General features: G+C 42.8%; 1 protein-coding gene and 1 long non-coding RNA gene across 14 annotated transcripts in view; one reads left to right on the top strand and one right to left on the bottom strand.

Moving 5' to 3' along the window:
• Positions 1–20,409, bottom strand: part of ST3GAL3 (ST3 beta-galactoside alpha-2,3-sialyltransferase 3) — a 192,841-nt gene that overhangs the window by 155,285 nt on the left and 17,147 nt on the right. For 5 of the 13 annotated variants that reach the window (XM_045064374.1, XM_045064376.1, XM_045064375.1 and 2 more), the window contains exon 2: positions 13,338–13,482. The exons of the other annotated variants lie outside the window; for them this stretch is intronic. In XM_045064374.1, the coding sequence (XP_044920309.1) occupies positions 13,338–13,452 (115 nt within the window). In that variant the 5' untranslated portion in view covers positions 13,453–13,482. The remainder of the gene's footprint in view (positions 1–13,337; positions 13,483–20,409) is intronic. 13 annotated transcript variants of the gene reach the window in all.
• LOC123387327 lies at positions 17,437–20,263 on the top strand. The gene is made up of 2 exons (XR_006601737.1): positions 17,437–17,612; positions 18,477–20,263. It is a non-coding gene; the product is annotated as an uncharacterized LOC123387327 (long non-coding RNA).

Genomic DNA, 20,409 nt, shown 5'->3' with positions numbered 1-20,409 from the left:
AGATCAAGCCCTACATTGAGCTCCTGCTCAGCGGGGAACCTGCCTCTCCCTCTCCCTCTGCCTGCAGCTCCCCCTGCTTGTGCTCACTGTCAAACAAATAAATAAAATCTTTAAAAAAAAAAATTCCATTGGCCATATATGTATGGGTCTCTTACTGGACTGCTTTCTGTTCCATTGATCTATATGTCCACTGTAATTCCAGTACCACTCTATATTGATCATGTAGCTTTATATAAGTTTTGAAAGCAGTTAGTATATATAAATCTTCCAACTTAGTTACTTTTTTCTAATATTTGCTTTTAAGTAAGCTTTACACCCACTGTGGGGCTTCAACTCATAGCCCTGAGATCAAGAGTCGCATGGTCCACTGACTGAGCCAGCTGGGCGTCCCTGCTATTTTTTATAAAAACTGTTTTGACTATTTTAAATTCTGTGTTTCCATATAAACCTTACAGTGAGCTAGCAATTTCTACCAAAAAATGAATTTAAAAATAGCCCACCAAATCTTCTGGAATTTTTATTGGAAATGTATTGAAGCTTAAAACAAACTGGGGAGATTCAGGATCTTAGCATCGTGCCTCCTGCGCCATGAACAAGTGGTCTTTATTTCAGTATTCTTTCAATGCTCACACAGCATTGTTTGTGGGTTTTAGTGTATATACTGGCTGTTCTGCTCCGTAGAGGGTCTCCTTTCCCTCACTCAGAGAGCCTGTCCTCCTAACTGTCACAGAATATATAGGCATATAGAAACAATTATCTAGCCACACTGAGGGAATTGCAAGGAACACTATGGAAAATAATACAAATCTAGTCAAATTTTATTTCCCTTTTTTCCCTATTTCCTTCCTCCTAGAGAGGCAACTACTCTATTGTTAATACATATATTTGCTTATGTTTGTTTACTATGTGTATGTTTGGTAAGCATTTACTTTTTCCTATCAACTTACAACTCTTCTTAACAGGAATAACTTATATAAACTGTTTCAATTGAACGTATACAACTGTGAAGAGTACTGACAACTGTATACACTCACAAAACCACTGTCATAAATCAAGACACAGATCAAGACACATCAATCTCAAAAAATTCCCGTCCCTTCTGCAATCCACCCCTCCCCTTCACATTTCACCCAAGGTAACCAACAATCGGCTTTTAATTACTAATAATTACTTTGTATTTTATATAGATTTTTTTTAAAAAGATTTTATTTATTTATTTGACAGAGATCACAAGCAGGCAGAGAGGCAGGCAGAGAGAGAGGAGGAAGCAGGCTCCCCGCTGAGCAGAGAGCCCAGTGCGGGGCTTGATCCCAGGACCCTGAGATCATGACCTGAGCCTGAGGCAGAGGCTTTAACCCACTGAGCCACCCAGGCGCCCCAGGCAGAGGCTTTAACCCACTAGGCCACCCAGACACCCCTACTTTGTATTTTATATAAATGGAACCATATAACATGTAGTCTTCTTTGATTTCTTCTGCTCAGAGTAATGAGTCTGACATTCATCCATGATGTTGCATGGATCAAGTTTTTTTCCTTTTCATTGCTAAATTGTACTTCACTGTGTGAATATAGCACATTTTGTTTATCCACTCACCACTTGAGAGACATTTAGGTTGGCTTCCATTTTGGAGCTCCTGGGAATAAACCTGCTTTGAGCATTCTTGTACAGGTGTTTATGTGCTCACATCTTTTAATTTTCTTAGGTAAATACTGAAGAGTGCAATAACTGTCCTTTTGGCAGGCGTATGGGTAACTTTTATTCAAGAGACTGCCAAACTGGTTTCCGAAGTGGTAGCACCATTTCACATTCACAACAGCAGAACGAGATACCACTGTAGTTCATAATCTCGCTAACACTTTGCCATCTTTTTTTAAAACCTGAGTCATTCTAATTGGTATCTAATGTTATCTCACTGTGGTTTTAATTTGTATTTCTATGCTGAGTAACAATTTGGGAATGTCTTCATGTGTTTATTGGCCATTCTATCATCTTCTTTTGTGTAGTGTCTCTTCAAATCTTTTACCCATTTTGATTAAGCTGTTCACCTTATTAACTTATAAGAACTTTTTAATATATTTTAGGTATAAACATATCATGTACTGAATATGTTAAAACTGAATATTATATGTACAAGTATTAAATGCTCCTTCCCATTCTGTGGCTTGCCTTTTCATTTTCTTAGTGGTGGCAAAACATTTTAGGCAAACATTTTTAATTTTTAAGATTAATTAATCAAATTTTAATTTTATGGCTCATGTTTTTTGTATCCTGAGAAATCTCTGTATTTTTTAGATTTATTTATTTATTTATTTGACAGAGAAAGAGAGATCACAAGTAGGCAGAGAGGCAGGCAGAGAGAGAGAGAGAGGAGGCAGCAGACTCTCTGCTGAGCAGAGAGCCCGATGCGGGACTTGATCCCAGGACCCTGAGATCATGACCTGAGCCGAAGGCAGCGGCTTAACCCACTGAGCCACCCAGGCGCCCTGCTTTCTTAATTTATAAAAAGTGGCATTGTTATTGTTTCATTTTTTACTTAAACTATGTTTTTAAAGTTCCATCCATGTTGTTTCAAGTATATATGATCTGTTACTTCTAACAGTGGCACATTGTTTCATGATATAAACATGGATTCATGATATAAACATAGGATATAAATACCCTACTTTTTGCCTTTCTCACCCCTACCCCTAGGATGGAAGCTCACTGGGCTTCCTGGGCACACAGACAATGCATGTATCTGATAAGTGCCATGGAATATATATATAAAGGAGCGGACTTACCAGCTAAAATATGTGTGTATACTTCAGTTGATTAGTTATTACAAGACCATGTTCCAGAATGGCTTTGCTACTCTACCTTCCCCCCAGCAAAGAATACTGGCTATTATATTCTGTGTTTTTTTTAGATTTAAAAAAAAAAATTTTTTTTTATATTTAAATTTTTTTTGGCCAGAGAGACAGCAAGAGAGAGAACACGAGCAGGTGAAGTGGGAGAGGGAGAAGCAGGCTTCCTGCCAAGCAGGGAACCCAAAGCGAGAGGTTCAATCTCAGGACCCTGGGATCATGACCTGAGCCAAAGGCAGCCACTCAACGACTGAGCCAAGCAGGCGCCCCACTGGTTACTATATTCTAACATTCCTGCCAACACTGGCCATTATCCAGCATTTTTTTGAGTCAGTCTAAGAAGTATAAAGTAGTATCTTCTTTTGATTTTTAATATTTGTTATAGCCCAGAGTTTGAATATCTATTCCTACGCTTAGCCTACGGGCTTTTTATTCTGTAAATTCTTTGTTCTAATTCTTTGCCCATTTTCCTTTTTTCAAAGATTTTATTTATTTATTTATTTATGAAAGCAGGAGAGAGAGCAGGGGGAGGAGCAGAGGGAAAGGGACAAGACTCCACGCTAAGCACGGAGCTGGACGGGGAGCTCAACCTCACAGCCCCAAATCACAACCTGAACTAAAATCAAGAGTTGGTGACTTAACCAACTGAGCCACTCAGGAATCCCTCTGCCCATTTTCTACCGGGAATGCTGCCTTGTTCTTGATTTGCAGGGATTCCTTGTGTATTCTAAATATAAACCCTAGCAAGTTTTTTTTAATTCCAGTATAGTTAATAAATATTGGAATTGTCTCCCAGCATATTATCTGCACATTAACTTCGCCTACGATGTCCTCGAAGGCACAAAAATCTCAATGAGCATTCTGTACACACCTGGAATGAATGTGTACTCTGCTATTACTGGGTAAAGTGTTCTATAAATGTCAATTAGGTAAAGGTAGTGCTTTGAGTTGCTTAGATCTTCTATATCCTTAGAGACTTTTGACTCGTTTTATTAATTACTGAGAGAAGGATATTAATATATTTGAACATGATGGTGGATTTGTTCCTTTCTCCCTTTTAGTCTTAACAGTTTTTGCTTAATGAAGTTTGATGCTCTCTGATTAGGTACATCCATTTTTTATGTATGTCTTCCTAGTAAATTGCTCCTTTTATCATTATGTAATGACCCTCTGCAATCTCTTACAATGTTCTTTCTTAAGGTACGTGCTGAAATTAATATAGCTAGGCCAGCTTTCCTATGCTTACTGTTTATATATTTTCCATCCTTTAAATCTGAACCTGTTTTATTTTTTTAAGATTTATTTATTTATGAGCATGGGGTCGGAGTGGTGGAGAGGGAGAGAAAAACCCAAGCCAACTCGGCGCCCAGCAGTGCCGGGTCCATTCCCACCACCCCAAGATCACAACCCGAGATGAAACCAAGAGTCGGATGCTCAACCAACTGCGCCAGCCAGAGGCCCCGACTTTGAACCCGTTTTTAAATTTAAAATCTAGGTCTCTCCGGTCGGGACATACATCATGCTTTGTTAACTACTCTGACCATATCTGCCTCTAGTGGGAGCTTTAATCCATTCATGTGTAAATGCAATCGCCGATACAGCCCGGAACAAGTCAGCTGTCTTATTACTATTTGTCTTCCCTTTCACTCTTCCGTTTGGGGCTCTTTCTATTGCTGTTTTCTCACTCTCTTTGGGGTTAACTGGATATTTTTCTAGTGCTTTTTATTTCTTCTTTGGCTTCTCAGATACATATTTGGCGGGGGACAGGGGTTGTTCCTGTTGTTTTTTCCCCGTATTTTGATCCCTCTGCCCATTCCTTGGGTAAGTTTTATCACATCTTACTTCTACACATACTCTAAACCTCATTCCATCTGGCTATTACCTTTGCTTTAAGCAATTGTCTTTTAAGCAAATTATAAGAAAAAATGAAAAAGAGTCTTTTATATTACCCATTATTTTTACCATTTTCCGTGATCTTCATTTTTTCCTATAGATTCAAGTTTTCACCTGGTCTCACGTCCTGGTGTCCCAAAGGATATCTGTTAGTATTTTTCTTTTTTTTTTTTGGTAATGCCATTCTGCTAGCAGCAAATTCTCTTAACTTTTCTTTGTTTGAAAAAAGGTCTTCATTTCATCCTCTTTTTTTTTTTTCTTTAAAGATTCTACCTATAGGGGGGCCTGGGTGGCTCAATGGGTTAAGCCTCTACCTTGGGCTCAGGCCATGGTCTCAGGGTCCTTGGAGGAGCCCTGCATCAGGCTCTCTGCTCAGCAGGGAGCCTGCTTCCCTTTCTCTCTCTCTGCCTGCCTCTGCCTACTTGTGATCTCTCTCTCTGTGTCAAATAAATAAATAAAATCTTTAAAAAAAAAAAAAAAGGATTCTATCTATTTGATAGAGAGACACAGCGAGTGAGGGATGTGGGGTTCCATTCCAGGACCCTGGAATCATGACCTGAGCCAACCAGCTGAGCCATCCAGGCGCCCCTCATCCACATTTTTGAAAGATATTTTTAACCAATAAAGAATTCTGAGACAACAGGTGTGTGGTTTTTTTATTTTGTTTTGTTTTTATTTTATTTAGTTTTATTTATTTATTTGTTTTATTTATTTTGTTTTGTTTTCTTTAAAGATCCCTCATTGCATGGGTCAAGTGGGATTTCTTACCCCCATCAGAATGTTTCTTTTTCTCCATTTTCAAGATATTCACTTTACATTTCAGATGTTTGATTATGATACACCTAGATTTTCCCAATATTTATCCTTAAAGTTTGCTGAACTTCTTACATCTATAATCCAGTGTTTTTCACCAAACTTAGGAAGTTTTCAGCCATTATGTCTTCAAATTTTTTTCTGTCCCATACGCACACATACTAGACAATTTTATATTGTGCCATAGGTCCCTGAGGCTGTTCATTGTTCATTTGTCTTCCATAGTTTTTTCTTTCTGTGTTTCAGACTGGATCATTTCTTTTTCTTTTTTTTTTTTAAGATTATTTATTTATTTATTTATTTGACAGACACAGATCACAAGTAGGCAGAGAGAGAGAAAGAAGCAGGCTCCCCGCTGAGCAGAGAGCCCGATGCGGGGCTCGATCCCAGGACCCTGAGATCATGACCTGAGCCGAAGGCAGAGGCTTTAACCCACTGAGCCACCCAGGCGCCCCCAGACTGGATCATTTCTATTGCCCTCTTTTCAAGTGTGCTGACCTCTGTTATATTCCAACTACTGTTAAGTGAAAACTTCATTTTCTCTTCCTGTACTTTTCAGTACTACAATTTTTTTTCTTTAAAATAGTTTTGATTTCTCTGCTGGGACTACTTACTGTTCACTGTCTTTTTCTGCAATTCTTTAAATTATTTGTAATAGCTACTTTCCTAAGTCCAATATTTGAGTTATCTCATCTACTGACCTTTTTTTTTCCTCTTGACTATGGATCACAATTTCCTGTGTGTCTGTTTGTCTAGTAACCTTTTACTGAACACTGAACAGTGGGATGGACACGTGGAAACATACAAACACTGAAGAGCATCGATTTGTATACTGCCTGACCTTGAATCTGTGTAGGCATGATTCTATGCAATGTTTAGCGTGGATCTGAGGAAATCCAGGGCATTTTCGCCTTCTCTAACTTGGTGGGACCCTGCATTGGTAAGGTTTGGTTTTTGTCTTGTTAGGGTGAGTCTTGAGTAGATTTTACTCTAGAGTGGGATCTTTATTCTGAAGGCCTGGGCTTCAGGCCTCACAAGCCTTCTCCACCCTGGCCAGGCTGGCACTTCAAAGTCCCTGACACTTCGGTTACCCACAACACTGCTTGACCTCTACTCCCATCCTGCGGATGTGGTTAAATTCAGTGGCTTTGCCCTGTTCACATCCAGCCCAGTCCTCAGCTACAGACTCATGGGAACTGCCCTCTACCCCAGCTTTTCAGGACCCTACCCCTGTTCAGTGACGACCCATGTCAAGGACTCTAAGCACTTTAGCTGCCCTATGCTCTGAGCACTGCAGTCTGTTTCGATCCCAGCTCTCTGAACAGGGCTGGGAAACTGCCTCCTCCCTGCCCCCAAGAGAACTGTGGAGCTCACCTCACGAGTTTTCCTTTTCTTAAAGACTGAAATTTTCTATTGCCTACTGCTTGACAAGAGTTGCTTCACTTATTCTGTCCTGTGGGACAACTATGGAGAAAGGGCTGGCCTAATATCAGTTGCCATTATTACAAGCAGCACAGGGTCACCCTAAGCTACAGGCTAAAAATGTCAGCCTCCCTTTCATTTTTAAGATGGAAAACTGAGAGTTAATATAATTTCCTATGTCTAAAAGCTAAACTTAATCTACCCTTCTCCCAATATCAGATCCGAACTCCAACTTACTCACCAGATGGCATTCTCCACAGTAATCAGATCAATAATGCATATTTTATAATCTCTCAGTTATGATCTTTTTGTAAATACAGGCAAGAACACAGAGGGAGCTGCTATACTGATAAACGTGGTAGTATGAATTTTTAAAGGTCTCATAAGAAATTAATCCTGTTCCTATAAAATATCCACTTTAATTTATGAAATATGAATAGATAAAAATAATAAAGTATGTAAAGTGTTCATGAAACAGACCGTAAGTATCAGGTCTACTGATACAACTCTCCAAGGCCTGACCTGAATAAAGCATCAGAGCCAAGAGAAATGTCAGTATTTTGTCTCCATTTTGGAGATGATGAAACTGAAGTACACCCATTCCTCCCAAGACTGTGTTGATTTGTCCATTAAGTTAAATACATGTACATATATATTTCTATCATACTATATATGTGTGTGTGTATACATGCACACCCATATGTATGATAATTCTACAGTACTTTTTTCTCATTTTTAGAGCAGAACTAGGTTCACAGCAAATTGAGGGGCAAGTACAGAGACGCCCCATGTATCTCCGGCCCCCATACATGAATATCCTCCCCCATCATCAATATCCCTCATCAGAGTGGTATACTCTCAAAAGCCATGAACCTACACTGAAAGGCCACAGTTGATGTAAGGATTTATGCTTCATGTTACATAGTCTCTGTGTTTGAACAAAAGTACAAAAACATATTCATGTTATGATACCATCAAGATGTGCCACCCTAAAAATGCTCTACGCCCTGTGTGCATGTCACTTCCCTCACTTCCAACCTTGGCAACCACTAATCCTTTAATCATCTCCCTAGTTTTGCCTTTTCCAGAAATGTCATAAAGCTGGAATCACACAGTATACAGCATTTTCAGATTGGCTTTTTTCACTTAGAAATATGCATTTCAGGGGGCGCAAGGGTGGCTCAGTTGGTTGAACGTTTGCCTTGGCTCAGGTCATGGTCCCAGGGTCCAGGGATCGAGCCCTGCATCGGGCTCCCTGCTCCGCGCAGAGCCTGCTTCTCCTTCTCCTCCCCACTTGTGCTCTTGATCTCTATCTGTGTCTTGCTCTCTCAAGGAAATAAATACAATCTTTAAAAAGAAAGAAACATGCATTTAAGGCTCTTGCGTGTCTTTTCATAACTTGATAGTTTATTTCTTTTTAGCGCTTGACAATACTCCACTGTCTGGATCTACCACAGTTCATTCAACTACTGAAGGACATCTTGGTTGCTTCCAAGTTTTGGCAGTTAGGAATAAAGCTGCTATAAACATCTGTAGGCAGGGTTTCTGTGTGAACATAAGCTTTCAACTCCTTTGGGTAAATACCACAGAATGTGACCAAATCACAGAGTTAGAGTATCTTTAGTATTATAAGAAACCGCCAAACTGTTTTCCAAAATCACTGTACCATTCTGCACTCCCATCAGCAATGAATGAGAGACCCGCTGCTCCACATCCTCACCAGCAGTTGGTGTTATCAGTGCTCTGAATTTTAACCATTCTCATAGATATCTGGTGGTATCTCAGTGTTGTTTCGTCTGTTTGTCTGAAGTAGGCTCCATGCCCGACACGGGGCTTGAACTCATGACCCTGCGATGAAGAATCACGTGCTCTCTACCAACTGAACCACCCAAGCACCCCAAGCTACAGAACTTTTAAAAACACTTGCCGGGGGGGGGTGCCTGGGTGGCTCAGTCAGTTGAGTGTTCCTCTCCTGATCTCAATCCCAGGGTCTTGAGGTCGGGCCCCGCACTGGGCTCCATAAATAAAATAAAATTTAATAAAAAAAATAGATTTAAAAACAAGTTGGTAACTAGACCAATCTTACACTTAAAGTCTTTCAGGTTAAGCATCTGACCCAAGTCCTAGCAATCTGACCAAGACTTGACCACGCACAGCTCTAAGCAGCTCAAAACAAAGCAGTTTGTATCCTGCCACAGTATGTCTTGGGATTAATGAAATCATGATATTTTCCATCTGGAAGGGATTCTATGCTCCAAAAGGGCATTTCATACAGACGTCTCTTTCAGAATGCAACATGTGAGAGCTGTTTGAGTTCTTTCTCGTGTTACAGGCCACGAGCATAAAGGCCTATGCATCTTACACCCCATTTACGCAGAGCAGCATATGGCCCGTAATAAGAATATACTACTTATTAAGTTAGTAATTTAATAACAGAAATCTCTAGAACCCCCCCCTACCACCGCGTTATGAAGGAATTCCAGTACATCATCTTGGTAAGTCACAAAAAGTATAAAAATGCAGGAAACATAATGCTAAAGACATTTATATTTCAAACTTGTAAATGCCCACACATGGAAGACACACAGACTCTCATTGAGCCTCTCTGAAGCCTGAGCGTCTACGTCAGTAAGACAGGAGAGCAATGACCGACCTACACTAGGAGGATCGATTGGAACTGGGAATGTGATGTTCTCATGACAGGATGGACAGAGACCTCATCACTAAGCCACTGTTCTCATCATTAGCCATAGCACCGGTATCAACCACAGCCTAACCCTCCCTCCCCCACAGTCATCTCCCGACCTTCGGGAGCTCCCTCCAGCGGACTTTGCCCCTTCTGGGCCTTGGTTAGCCATCACACTTAGTCACAGTACCCTGCCCTCCGATGTGACGGCACAGAAAACAATACGCTCCAGTAAGTCTGCCTAAAACAACCTATTCAAAGCCAAGTATCTGAAAGGCTTGGAAAACGGAATAACAAAAGATGCAAATAGTGGTTAGTCAGCTGATAATTCACTCACAGGAAAGCACAAAGCTATTCTTAAACTAACAGAGCAAGCCTGTGACAGACAGCACCACCTCATCTCCTGCCTCACACAACCGACTTCTGGAGCACTTTCTTTCTTTCCCTTCCCCTTACTCCCTCCTTTTTCTTTTTCCACCACCCTCCTGATGTTCTCTACCCTTTCTTCAGAATCCCTCTCCTCTCTTCTTACCAATCAGAATACAGAATTCAATCCTATCCTTAGTCTTTGTACTTACTGTACTTTTCAATAATACAATGGACATAGGTTTTTTAAAGACAGATCAGGGGAGGCCTGGGTGGCTCACTCAGTTAAGCGTCCAACTCTTGACAGACTCTTGATCTGGCTCGGGTCATAATCTCAAGGTTGTGAGATCGAGCCCCGTGTAGGGTTCTGTGCCCTGCTCTTGAGCTCTGCTCAAGATTCTGTCTCCCTCTCCTTCGGTCTCTCCCCACTTGCTCCTGTACACACACTCTCTCTCTAGAATAAATAAATAAAATCCCTTAAAAATTTTTTAAAAGACTGGGGGCAGCTAGAGGGCTCAGTCAGTTAAGAGCCCGCCCAGAGTTCTGGGATCCAGCCCCTGTCAGGCTCCCTGCTCAGCAGGAGGCCTGCTTCTCCCTCCTGCCTCTGCTCCCTGCTTGTGCATGTGTGCTCTCTCTCTCTCTCTCAAATACATAAATAATCTTAAAAAAAAAAATTTTTTTTAAATAAAGATAAATCAGGATTCAATTCCAGCTCTAATAATTAGCTGTACAACTTAGGTAAATCAATTCAATACTTCTGTTTACTCAGCTGGAAAACAGGGATAACAGCATCTCCACGTGTTTAGAGAAGCAAATTTTTTTAAAAGTTTAGTTATTTACTTGAGAGGGGAGAAAGAGCAGAGGAGGGGGGAAAAGCAGAGGGAAAGGGAGAGGAACAGGCAGGCTCACAGCTGAGTAGGGAGCCTGATGTGGGACTCGATCCCAGGACCTGAAGGTCATGACCCTACTGGAAGGCAGATGCTTAACCGACTGAGCCCCGAGAAGTAAATTAACTTAGATTTCTAAGTTGTCTAGCCTAAAACCAATAGTCTTTCCATAAAGTTAATGTCCTTCTCAACTTCTCTGGGAAAATATTATCTAATTCTTAGGTATGTTGTCTACAGATCAGTAGTTCTCAAGAGAAAAGGAGACCTCCATTCCTTGAATCTGTTCCCATCTATTTTACAGATATAGCTGAATCCATCCATTATGGATATACACAGTGCCTTTCACCACAGAATTTTGTACAGCCCTGACACTGTTGGGTCCCCCCCAAATTGGGTACCCCAATAATGGGTCCATGATTAAAGGAGCGAGACTGATACAAAGCAAAAGTCAAGCAAAGCTTTATTTCGCGCCAAGCATCAGGAATCAAACCACCACCGTCAAACTGACCGGTGGAGGCCACCCTTACAGAGAGGACAACCCCTCCCTGCTTTTCGGACTAACTTTAATAGAGCAAGGGCCACCTGGTTGGGCCTGGCCATACACAGGTGGCTAATGAAATTGTAACACACAGAGAAAGCTGCACAGTCATGCTAGGTGACCAACTGAATTACAATTTACCCTAGTAGACATTTGAACCAGCCTATCACACCTTTTAGGATTGGAGCCAAAAGGTTCCCAAAGGGCGGGGGCCCATACTCCTTGGTAGCTAGGAAACAGTATGCGCCCCCCACCAATTGAATACCTCCACCTGGCATGACCCACCCTTGTACTTGGACTTTGTTACCTGGCACTCGTTTAGGGACTTGTTTTTAAGTAAGTTCCCCTGGGGCGGTGGGCAAAGTCAATTTAAGTTTTATAACAAAATGGCGGTTCAACTGGGGTGGGACTGCTCTGGCTGAACAGGCCCCTACAACACAAAACACTTTATTCTGGGTAGTCTCCTTGATTTTAAAAATAAGCTGGATGAGAGAAATTTAAATAAACTTTGGAAACCCAAAGCAATTATTTAAAATTATAAGCTATGCATGTAAGAACCACTTAAACATCAAATATAAATCAAGAAATTAAAGATAAACACTACATTTTAAAAAATTGGCTTGAAACTACTTCAGGAGTTTGGGCCAGGTAAGAAATAAGTGAACTACTTCATTGGAATGGTTCCCATACTAAGGTCTCAATACACTAGCAGGCCAGTTGCCAGCGGCCTCTTCCAATTCATTCTAACAGATTTAACCTCACACCTAGAGACTGACTCTACTCTTTTTTTTTTTTTTTTAAAGATTTTATTTATTTATTTGACAGAGATCACAAGTAGGCAGAGAGGCAGGCAGAGGGGAGGGGGAAGCAGGCTCCCTGCCGAGCAGAGAGCCTGATGTGGAGATCGATCCCACTGGGATCATGACCTGAGCTGAAGGCAGAGGCTTAACCCACTGAGCCACCCAGGCACCCCGAGACCAGCTCTACTCTTGAGTGAATTCTACACTGGTATCCAGTTGATGTTTGTAAAAACAAAACGATCTTAGAGAAATCACATTCACTAGGAATCAAGATCCAGGCTCAGACGGCCATCAGACAAAAAGAACCAAAAGGCAAACTACTTATGGCCACTGTGGGACACTTCAAGCTACCTCCAAGAAGAGAACATGCAAAGGTCAATGCGGCCCAAAGTGAGCCCTTCAACCTCGAGCCTAAAACCAAACCACAGGCCGCACTGGGGTGAATCGAAACCGAGTCAGAGTTAAGCAGACGGCTAGGTGGGAAACACTGTGCAGCCCAGCCGCCGAAGGTACAAGCCAGGGAAAGGGATTAGGAGATACGGGGAGGTGGGAGGAAAAGCCGTTTTTTTCCACTCGGGTACACATTCAGGGCCAGGAAGGGCAAAATAATTAGGTAAGCAAAATTTCTTCAGGGGCAATAAAGCAAAGCCAATATTCAATTTAAAAATGAAAATTCAAAGGAAGAGGTAGAGGTGACTTGTTTTCAGGGCAGGAGAGGACTGACTTCAATCCCCACCCCGAAGGCAGTGAAGACACATGGGTGTTGGCAAGACACCGCAGTCATTTAAAAGAACAGCCTTCAAAAAACTAGACTTACTGGTAGGGTCTGGGGTTTTATGGCAGAACAGCGTGTTTTTACCGCAATCATAAAAGGATACGCCATGGCATGCAGTTTTTGAAAAACATCAACCTACAGCAATGGAAATGGCAGGTAAGGTCTGAGGCCCCACCAGGCAGGAGGGCGTGGCTTCCTCTCACTGTCTGTCTCTGAAGAATCTGTGAGACCCGCAGCCCCAGCCCCTGGGTGCCCAGGGAGCGCTCTGGGCCCGGCTTCTCCCGGGGGGGCGGGCTGGAGCGGCCATACTTACTGGAGTCCTCCCACTGGAGTAAATGGAGCTTCCACGCAGAATAATACAAAAATCCCAGTACCAGAAAAAGGCAGAGGGCTAGCAGCAGATTGCGCACAAATACCAAGAGTCCCATCTTCACATGATTTACGATTTCCTACATGACCTAAAAAATAAAAAATAAAAATAAAAAAATAAAAAATAAATAAAAAATAAACCGATTTAGGTATTCAAGGATAAAGCAATCACCTTGGTGATACACTCTACCTTAAAATAAGTGCATATGGGAGAATGGCCACAATGAAGAGCCACCTGAAGTTACCATGGAGCTCCCCACGTGGCATCCTCCGACCTGCTAGTCCTGGTCTCAAGAAACAGCGCCACCAGTCACTCAGCACCCAAGGCAGCAATCAGCAATCATCCCTGCATCCCTCCTCTCCCTCATCCCCAGCATCCAATCAATGACCAAATTCTGGCCATCCCAAACCGCCAAGTCAGTCCCCAGTCACAGCCCCTGCCCCCCATCACTACCCTAGTCCACACCACCACTGCAGTCCTAGAGGAAAGCTCCCCGCCTCCACACCGTACTCTTTCCAAATCCACTTTCCACACAGAAGTAGGATGGATCCGTTAATAACTCAAAATCAGACATTGCTCTCCTGCTCAAACCCCTCTGTGTCGGTGTTCCACTGTGGCTGAAACAGAGAACCATAGACTCGGAGGCTCAGAGTTCTGGCGATCCGAAGTCCAGCTCCGGTGGGGCTCATGCAGGGTTCTCTGCATGGGGTCTCCCAAGAGCCAAAGCCAAGGGGGCAGCATAGAGCTGGGGGGGGGGCGTTGCGTAGAGCTCTTCATCTTCTTCAAGTTTTGAGATGGAAATGGGGTATGGTTAATCGTTACACTGGGACTACAGGTATAAACTGGGGTGGTCCAGACAGACCCGGCCATACGGCCAGGCTCCACTCCAGATTCTGAAGGGTTGAGAGGATGAAGCCACCTCCAAGCTCATTTGCCTTCCAGCTGCTGGCTGAAGGCAATTCCCTGCAGCTGCAGGGCCAAGGTCCCCAGCTCCCTGCTCCTGATCATCACACAGTCTCCTGTTCTCCACGTGGCCCCCTGCAGCCACGGCAGGTTAGGTCCCTCTCACTCGGAATCTCTCTGCTGGCCTTTGTAACCACACCTTTCTTCTGCCTCCAGTCCAAGAAACGTCTCTTGGCTTCTCAGGCTCCTGTGCTTAGGTTGGGCCCACCTGAAGAATCCAGAATCCATTTTAAGGTCTGTAGTCTTTTTTTTTTTTAATTTATTTGACAGATGGAGATCACAGGCAGGCAGAGAGGCAGGCAGAGAGAGAGGGGGAGAAGCAGGCTCCCCGATGAGCAGAGAGCCTGACGCGGGGCTTGATCCCAGGACCCTGAGATCATGACCTGAGCGGAAGGCAGAGGCTTTGACCCACTGAGCCGCCCCAGGTCTGTAGCCTTAATTGCATCTGCAAAGCCCCTTCAGCCACATGACGGAACATATTTATGGATTCTAGGGATGCGGGTGTGGACATCTTTGGGGTGCCATTCTGCCTCACACACCTTTCACTATATTCTCAATCCCTTTAAAATGAAGTCATTGCTCCTTAGAGACTGTTAACAGCTTCTGACTATGTCCCTATGACCATCTCTTGCACCTCCCAGCCTTGTCTGTGTCCTGTGCCTTTCTTCTTCCAACTCACTGAACATACCCCTGTTGTTTCTCCCCTTGAGGCCTGCCTGGGACATTCTCCGCCACACCACTGTTTCACTTGTGGCACGTTCTCTGATGCTCACCTGAAATGGAACATTCACGGGTAAGACTTCCCAGGACCACCCCCCACCCCACCCCCACCTCACTCAGATAGCTTAGCCAGGAAATAACACATGAAATTACATATAAATACCATAAATAAAGTGATAAAATGTTATCATTTGCAGATTTAACTGTCCATCCAGAAAAGCCAAGAGAATCAACTGAAAAAAACTTTAGAACTAATACACAGGTCATTATAAGATTAAATTACAAAAAATCAACAGCTTCTTCTTTTTTTTTTTTTAAGGTTTATTTATTTAAGTAATCTACACCCCACATGGGCCTCAAACTCACAACCCCAAGATTAAGAGTCAAATGCCCTTCCAGCTAAGCCAACCAGGTGCCCCATAAAAATCCATAGGTTCTGGGAGGCTCAAGAGGTTAAAAACAGAGCTACCCTATGACCCAGCGACTGTACCCCAAAGATACAAATATAATGATCCTAAGGTGCACCTGCACCCCAATTTTTATAGCAGCAATGTCCACAAGAGCCAAACTGTGGAAAGAGCTCAGATGTCCATCAACAGATGAATGGATAAAGAAGATGTGATACATATATACAATAAAATACTATGTAGCCATCAAAAAATGAAACCTTGCCATTTGCAATGACGTGGATGGACCTGGAAGGTATTATGCTGAGCAAAATCGGTCAGTCGAAGAAAGACAATTATCACCTGGTTTCACTCATATGAAGAATATAAGAAACAGTGCAGAGGAACATAGGGGAAGGGTGGGAAAACAAATGGGAAGAAATCAGAGAGGGCGACAAACCATGAGGGACTCTTAACTACAGGAAGCAAACTGAGGGTTGCTGGAGGGGTGGGAAGTAGAGGGATGGGGTTACTGACAGGCATCAAGGAGGGCACATGATGTGATGAGCACTGGGTGTTCTGTGCAACTGATGGATTACTCAACTCTATGTCTTGGGCTAATGATGTCCTATATGTTGGCTAACTGAATTTAAATTTTTAAAAAAGAAGGTAAAATCAACAGCTTCTTAAAAACTATGCCAGCAACACCGAGGAGATGTAAGGGGAAGGACTCCACTCTTGATGGCAACAAAATCTATAAAATATCTAAAAACAAACAGGAGGAAACGGGCAAGATTTTTACGAACAGACATAAGAGACCTGAATAAATGAAGACACATAACAGGCTCCTAAGTGAGAAGTTTCAATATTGGAAATATGTCAGTTCTCTGTAACTCCAGTCTGACTCGTCAAAACCTATGGTTTTGTGTGTGTGTGTGTGTTTTAACTTAAATCCAAAGTTAATCTGAAGACTTCATGCCCAAGAAGAGCCCAGAAATTTCTTTAAATAAAAAATAATGAGATGAGGATATGCCTCACCAGATATCAAAACCAACTCAAAGCTGTAATTCTTAAGATCGATGGGCACTGGCGCAGGAAAAGACAAATAGGTCAGTAGAGCAGAGTCTACAAATGAGCTCTCAAAAGAGACAGATAGAGATACACACACACACGCACATAAAAATGAATTTACCTTATCTATCTACACATGAGTTTATTCTATGATAAGCACATAAATTTCATAAAGAAAAACAAAACCACGACAGGATACACAGCTAACTGCTGATGTGGTTAACTCCAGGAAACAGGATGAAACAATGGGAAGTGCTTTTCCTTTATATCCTTCTAAGTTAAAGTTATTTGTTGTAAGTCACAAGCCTTACCTCTAAAATGTTTTTAGGATTTATTTATTTGAGGGAGAGAGAGAGCGAGCACATGAGCCAGAGGGGGAGAGGGGGAGAGAGAATCTTAAGCAGATTCCACACTTAACGCAGAGCCTGATGTGGAACTTGACCTAATGACCCTGACATCATGACCTGAGCAGACACTTAACCAACTGAGCTACCCAGGTGCCCCACTCTATGATTTTTTAATATTAAAAAAAAAAAAATCAAACAACACATTGTAGAAAGGGAAACTGGTGGACTCGTTCAGGAGCAACTGGACAACAGCTACTGAAATTTACAAGAGTCATGCCCCTCGACAGGGCGTTTCCATTTCGGTGACTTTTTCCGGCAGCAACATTCCAACGAATACTTTACAAGATGTGTACCTGAATGTTCATTAGCAACACCCATTAAGAACAAAATACTGAGAAAAAATTCAAATGTCCCTCAATAGGGATGATGAATTATGGTACGTCTATGCAGTGACATCCAGATCAGTGGGGGTACTGGCAGGAAACAGATGGCACCCGCAGAGGAATTAACCAAAGGAAGTGAATCATGGGGTTTTTTATAGCTATGTGATTAGAGTTAAAGGAACCAGCCAGGGGTGGTGAAGCACCCAGGACTCTCCGTGTAGGAAGCTACTCCTGCCTCTGAGGCAACAGAGCAAGAGACAGAGGGTGTCCCTGGAAAGGAGAGGCTGGCCATCAGGAGCGGTGCTATGGAGGGCACAGTGGCTCCTGGAGCCCCAGCGAGGGGCGGAGGTGAGTAAGAAATGCTCTGACTTCTCTCAGCACTCGCCCTCTGATCCCTCAGGGTCTTTTATCAGCTGATTCCAACGGGAAGCCAGAAGGCAAGGAAGCAGAGATGATGCCGTTCTTCAAGGTCAGACACCAGCACAGAGGACACAAGGTGGGCAGTGATCAATGAATGCAGGAGAACAAGTATAAAGTATGATGTACCAGCCAGACAGAATGGGGCACAGCTGTCTGTCCTGACAGGGGAAAAACATCTAGTCTATACTAGTAGTATATACTAGTCTAGTCTATACTGGTATACTACTAGTATAGTCTATACTAGTACACTATACTAGTAACAAACGTATACGTATGGCCACATACTGATCACAAACAAGGGCAACAGGAATACTGAAAACTAAGCTTCCATATTCAGTCCATAGTTAATATGCACCAAACTGTAGACAATGGCTACCTCCGAAAAGTGGAGGGGGGGTGTTCTTCACAATCTTCTTATTAGTGTATTTATTTTTAATTTTAATTTTAATATTTATGCACATAACATTAGAAAGTTTTCAAATTGAAAGAGAAAATAGAGACTTGCAGTTCCAGCAACATAAAGGACCCTGTATCCCATCTGGTGCTTCCAATGGTAACAAATTTAAGCTGTAAGCAGCCTGTTGGAAAGCCTTTCCTCTAGGCAGGCGGCTGGTCCCAGCCCCACCCCCTCCTTCCTGTCCTGAAGGCAGATGTGACAACCTGAGCTGCCTGGTCATGACCAAGACCTAAAGCTCCAGCAGACATAGCACCATGGGTCAGTCCACAGATTTAACCCATGCATTCAGCAAGCAGCACAGTGAGAAGGCTGAACTTCTATCTTTTCCATTACAGAAAAGGCTCTTCCAGATCCTTTTCCAAAGAGGATCCTAAAGAGGAAACCAATTTCCAAAAGTGAAGAGCATACAAAGAACTGAGTAAGAGCTTCAAATAAGTCAAAACCTTCAACACCAGGAAAAGAACAACTCAAGACTCGGAAAGAGATCAACTTTCAAACTCGCTGTTAGGCAAAAGCTTGAGGCTGTAGGGGGAATGGGTCTCACTCGGCCTGGTGGTGGGAAGGGCTGGGCCATGGCTAACGAAATCACAAGTGCTTTTGCCCTTTAAACCAACAATATCAATTTTAAGAAACTATCCCAAGGGCACCAGGGTGGCCCCATCGGTTGAGCGTTCTACTCGTGACTTTGGCTGAGTTCATGATCTCAGGGTGCTGGGATGGAGCCCTGTACTGGGTTCTGTGCTCCACGCAGAGTCTGCTTGAGATTCTTCCTCTCCCTCCCCTCTGCCCCTCCCCCTGCTCGCTCTCCCTCTTGCTCTCTCTTTCTCCCTCTCTCTAAAATAAATATTCTTTTTAAAAAAAGAAACTATCCCAGAGACATATGGATAAAAATTCAGAATGACTTGTGCACATGGCTATTCACTGCAGCACTATTTGTGATATGAGAGAGTAAGTCCTTCAGTAGGGGTTGAATAAGCTAAGGTATATACCCACAGAATGGAGGGTGATACAGCCAAAAGGCATGCGCTCTCTCCTGCTCTTCCTTTCTGAATAATCTAATGTAAAAGCCATCAAGCCTTAGGCACCAATCAAGGCAGGCATGCCTACATGGAATGAAGAGAGGCGTGGGGCATCAGGCCATCATGAAGGGTCCTGGGGGTGTGGGAACCCGCGATACTGGAATTGACCGAGTAAGTAAATGTACTGAGGCACACAGGAGCCGGACTTCTCAATGACAGAAACGGGAGTTGCAAATAGGAAAAGGGAAAAACCAGAATAAATGTGGGGAGTTGTACTCAAGTTGAAGGGATGGGTGTGAGTGGATGGGTTTTGGTAGATAAAGAGACAAAAATATGAGAAAAGACAGTGTGTGTGCCTTTGTGTGATACCTGTGTATGTTCCCTCGCTGCAGTCACTGACGAGGACCTAGCAGCAGGCATGCCTCAATTCCAAGGAGCACATCTGGCACCTGGAGTTTGGTTTTTAAATACGGCTCTCCCCTAATGGGAACCAGGGAATCCCTGGAAGAATGGCCGATTGCACGGCCGAGGCAAAGAAGGCACAAACAAGCCAAGGCTGGGCTTTTTCGCGGTGCCTGGAAGCAAGAAGAGACTCAGAGGGTGAGGCTGTGTCAGAAGGAAAAAGCAGCCGGTGGAGAGGCTCCTAATGGTCAGCTCTGGAACAATTCAGACCACTAATAACAGATTACAACCCACGAAAGAAGAGCCTAATAAATGAGGAGAGGAGAGAATGCTCCCTTAGAGCAGAATGCCAAATGATGAACCCAGAAGGAATAATGTAATCAGAAAGTCATCATTTGGGGACCAGGTCAGTAATAACTCAGCTAAAGACGCATCGAAGAATGCTCAAGTTAAAGGGTAGAATTTTGAGAAATGGGGTATTGTACAGTCTTCAAGTATGCGCCCACCGGATGCTTCTTAATTACAAAGGAGGGGAGAGGAGCCTGACGACGGAGCCATCGACAGACTCTGCCATAAACGAGCCGCAGGCTCTACGGGAATTCTCTGTAGTATTTTTGTAACTTTTTTGTAATTACTTCAAATTATTTCAAGAGAAAAAGAAATAAACCACATGCTCAAATGTTCAAATAAAGTCCAAATGAGAGATGTGGCAGCCACTTAAGATGTAATTTATGAAAAAAAAAAAAGATGTAATTTATGAAAACATTTTAATGACATGGGGAAACGGTTATGATACACTATTAAATGAAAAGAGACAAGTAAAAAAGAAGTAAAGAAAAGGACTAGA

The sequence above is a fragment of the Mustela putorius genome, unplaced genomic scaffold (assembly GCF_011764305.1).
Source record: "Mustela putorius furo isolate JIRA1106 unplaced genomic scaffold, ASM1176430v1.1 tig00003853_pilon_pilon_pilon, whole genome shotgun sequence".
NCBI lineage: Eukaryota > Metazoa > Chordata > Mammalia > Carnivora > Mustelidae > Mustela > Mustela putorius.
Note: the sequence above shows the minus strand (reverse complement) of the source record. Positions and strands in the feature narration are given on the sequence as shown.